The sequence below is a fragment of the Vicia villosa genome, unplaced genomic scaffold, assembly GCF_029867415.1.
Source record: "Vicia villosa cultivar HV-30 ecotype Madison, WI unplaced genomic scaffold, Vvil1.0 ctg.001445F_1_1, whole genome shotgun sequence".
NCBI classification, from domain to species: Eukaryota; Viridiplantae; Streptophyta; class Magnoliopsida; order Fabales; family Fabaceae; genus Vicia; species Vicia villosa.
Window position 1 is genome coordinate 494,821 of NW_026705620.1, and position 2,590 is coordinate 497,410.

General features: G+C 33.7%; 1 protein-coding gene across 1 annotated transcript; it reads left to right on the forward strand.

Annotated features, from left to right (window-relative positions):
• The first annotated feature begins 588 nt into the window (after positions 1–588).
• LOC131635212 (organic cation/carnitine transporter 2-like) lies at positions 589–2,205 on the forward strand. Its single transcript, XM_058905815.1, has one exon. The coding sequence runs from the start codon at positions 608–610 to the stop codon at positions 2,195–2,197; it is 1,590 nt and encodes a 529-aa protein (XP_058761798.1). The 5' UTR covers positions 589–607; the 3' UTR covers positions 2,198–2,205.
• Positions 2,206–2,590: the final 385 nt, after the last annotated feature.

Consider the following 2,590-nt stretch of genomic DNA (forward strand, 5'->3'; position numbering starts at 1 on the left):
ACATATTATTGTGTTTATTGTCCTTACATTATCTTATTCAAAATCATCGTCTTATTGTAAAGAGAATTATTTTTGGTGAAGATCATTTATTGTGGTTCTTTGTCTCCACACATCAAATTTTTTGGTATAATTAAACTTTGAATAATTATTCTATTATTCTATTATTTCACAACAACATACCTTTATACCTTTTTGACTAATATTCTAGTATAGTAGAAGAATATAGAAACAAAGCTTTTTTTGCACATGCACATTTTTCAGTGGTGACATAATTGGAAAAATATGTTAAAAGAGAGTTATATTCCCATACATAATCTACCTTTTTAATCAAATTGTTAGCATATAAATTTTGATAGGAGGCTTTAAAATTTTAAACAATATGAAAAAATACCTTGAAAATGTGTATAAACTAATATGTTTCAACATTATTTTTTTAAAATTATATTTGAGAAACAAATGTAATTAAAACTTTTCAATTTCCAATATTATTTAACTTCCCTATATGAGCCTAACCATAAGATCTTTTGTGCACTATAAAACCACACACTCATCTCTCACACTCCTCAACCTCAAACATCATAGCAACCAAAACACATTAGCAATAGCTATGGAAGGTTCTTTACAAACTAATGTAACTGAATCTCATTCCAATGTTGACCAACAAAACAAATCAATGTTATCATGGGATGAAATCATAGAAAAAAGTTTATCAAATTTTGGGTGGTTGGATTTCTTACAAGCTGTTCTTGTAGCAGCTTCAATGTTCTTTGATGCACAACAATCATTCATTAGCATTTACACTGATAATTACCCTAAATGGCACTGCACTGACACAACCACAAACTCATCATGTTCTTCATCTTCTGATATCTGTAAACTCCCAAGATCTTCTTGGTCTTGGGACACTCACCCTTCAAACACAATCATTTCTCACTGGAACCTTGAATGTGCTAGCACTTTCATCACTGGTTTACCTCAATCTTCTTTCTTCATTGGTTGTCTTCTTGGATCTTTCTTTCTTGCAGCATTAGCGGATTCATCTCTTGGTAGAAAAAACATGCTAATCCTTTCTTGTGTCTCAATGTCAATAACTTCCATGCTCATAATATTATCCACCAATGTTTGGATTTACTCCGCCTTGAAATTCATGATCGGCTTCTGGCGTTCGTCGATTGGTACATGTGCTCTTGTTTTGCTTACCGAAAAAGTTAACGTTGATTGGCGATTCCGAGTAGGAATTGTTGAGTATTTTATGTTTGCTATGGGGTACATGTCTTTACCTGGTTTGGCTTATATCAACCGAAACTCGTCATGGAAATCTCTTTACCGTTGGTCGTCAATCCCTGGGATTGTTTACTGTGTCATTGCTTATTTCTTCGTTACCGAATCACCTAGGTGGCTTGTTATGCAAGGTAACGAGAAAGAAATTTCGAAAATGCTTAAAATGGTATCATCACAAGAAACTAATAATACCGATAATTTTGCTTCGAGTTTACCAAAACCACCCAGAAAAGAAAAAGCTTCAATATTTCAACTTTACTCATCAATAGGTGAGTTGTTTCATAAAAGATGGGCTCTTAAGAGAATCATAGCTGTTATGATTATTGGAACTGGTATTGGAATGGTTTACTATGGTATGCCACTAACTGTTGGAAATTTGGGATTCAACATTTATTTGACTGGAGTTATTAGTGCTTCCATGGAAATACCTACATGTGTAGCAATATATCTCTTGGAAAACTGTCAAAGAAAAGCTTCGGTTCTTGTTTTCTCGATCTTAAGTGGGGTTTGTTCAGTGATGTGTGTTGTTCTTGAGCATAGAGTAGCAACAGGTAAAGTGGTGTTGGCAATGGTTGCATTCTTTGGTGCTTGTACAGCTTATGATCTGTTTCTGATATACGTTATAGAGCTGTTTCCGACGCGCGTTAGAAACACGGCAACATCGTTGGTGAGACAGTCTGTGGTGTTTGGTTGCATATTCTGTCCGTTTTTGGTATCTGCCGGAAGGAAGAACAATATATTCTCATATGGAGTGTTTGGAGTTGTGATAATGTTATCCACTATTACATTGTTGTATCTGCCAGAAACTATAGGGATTATTCTTTGTGATACTATGGAACAACAAGAGAAGAAAGAAATAGTTCTATGTGATGCCATGAATCAACGTGAGATAACAGCGGATAATAGTTCTGTGTAAGACGCATAGTGCTCAAATAATGTACCAAGTGATGGATGAATTTTATAAGGTTCTCTAGATGAGAATGGAGTCATTACTGGAGCTGGCTTTCTTCCATATAATGTTTTTTCTCCTGAAAACCTTATTGTAGTACCTAACTTCAATTTAGAGTCCCTGCAATTAAAAGTATAATGTTCATAGTTAGAGACTTAAATTTCTAACATGTCAACAAATATAACAACTTTAAAAGAGTATGTGTAAACTTTATCTTAAAGTATTGTGTAGACTTTAAAAGGATGCAAGACTTTTTTTCACTATTTTGTTATCAAATAAACTTAATTTTCCTTTTTCTAATCCCTCATGTAATATTTTAGCTCCTGGAATAAACATCTCAGTGAGTTTCTTCAAATACCC

Excerpts from the sequence above, each read along its gene's own strand:
- LOC131635212 (XM_058905815.1), top strand. The coding sequence starts at position 608 with ATGGAAGGTTCTTTACAAACTAATGTAACTGAATCTCATTCCAATGTT.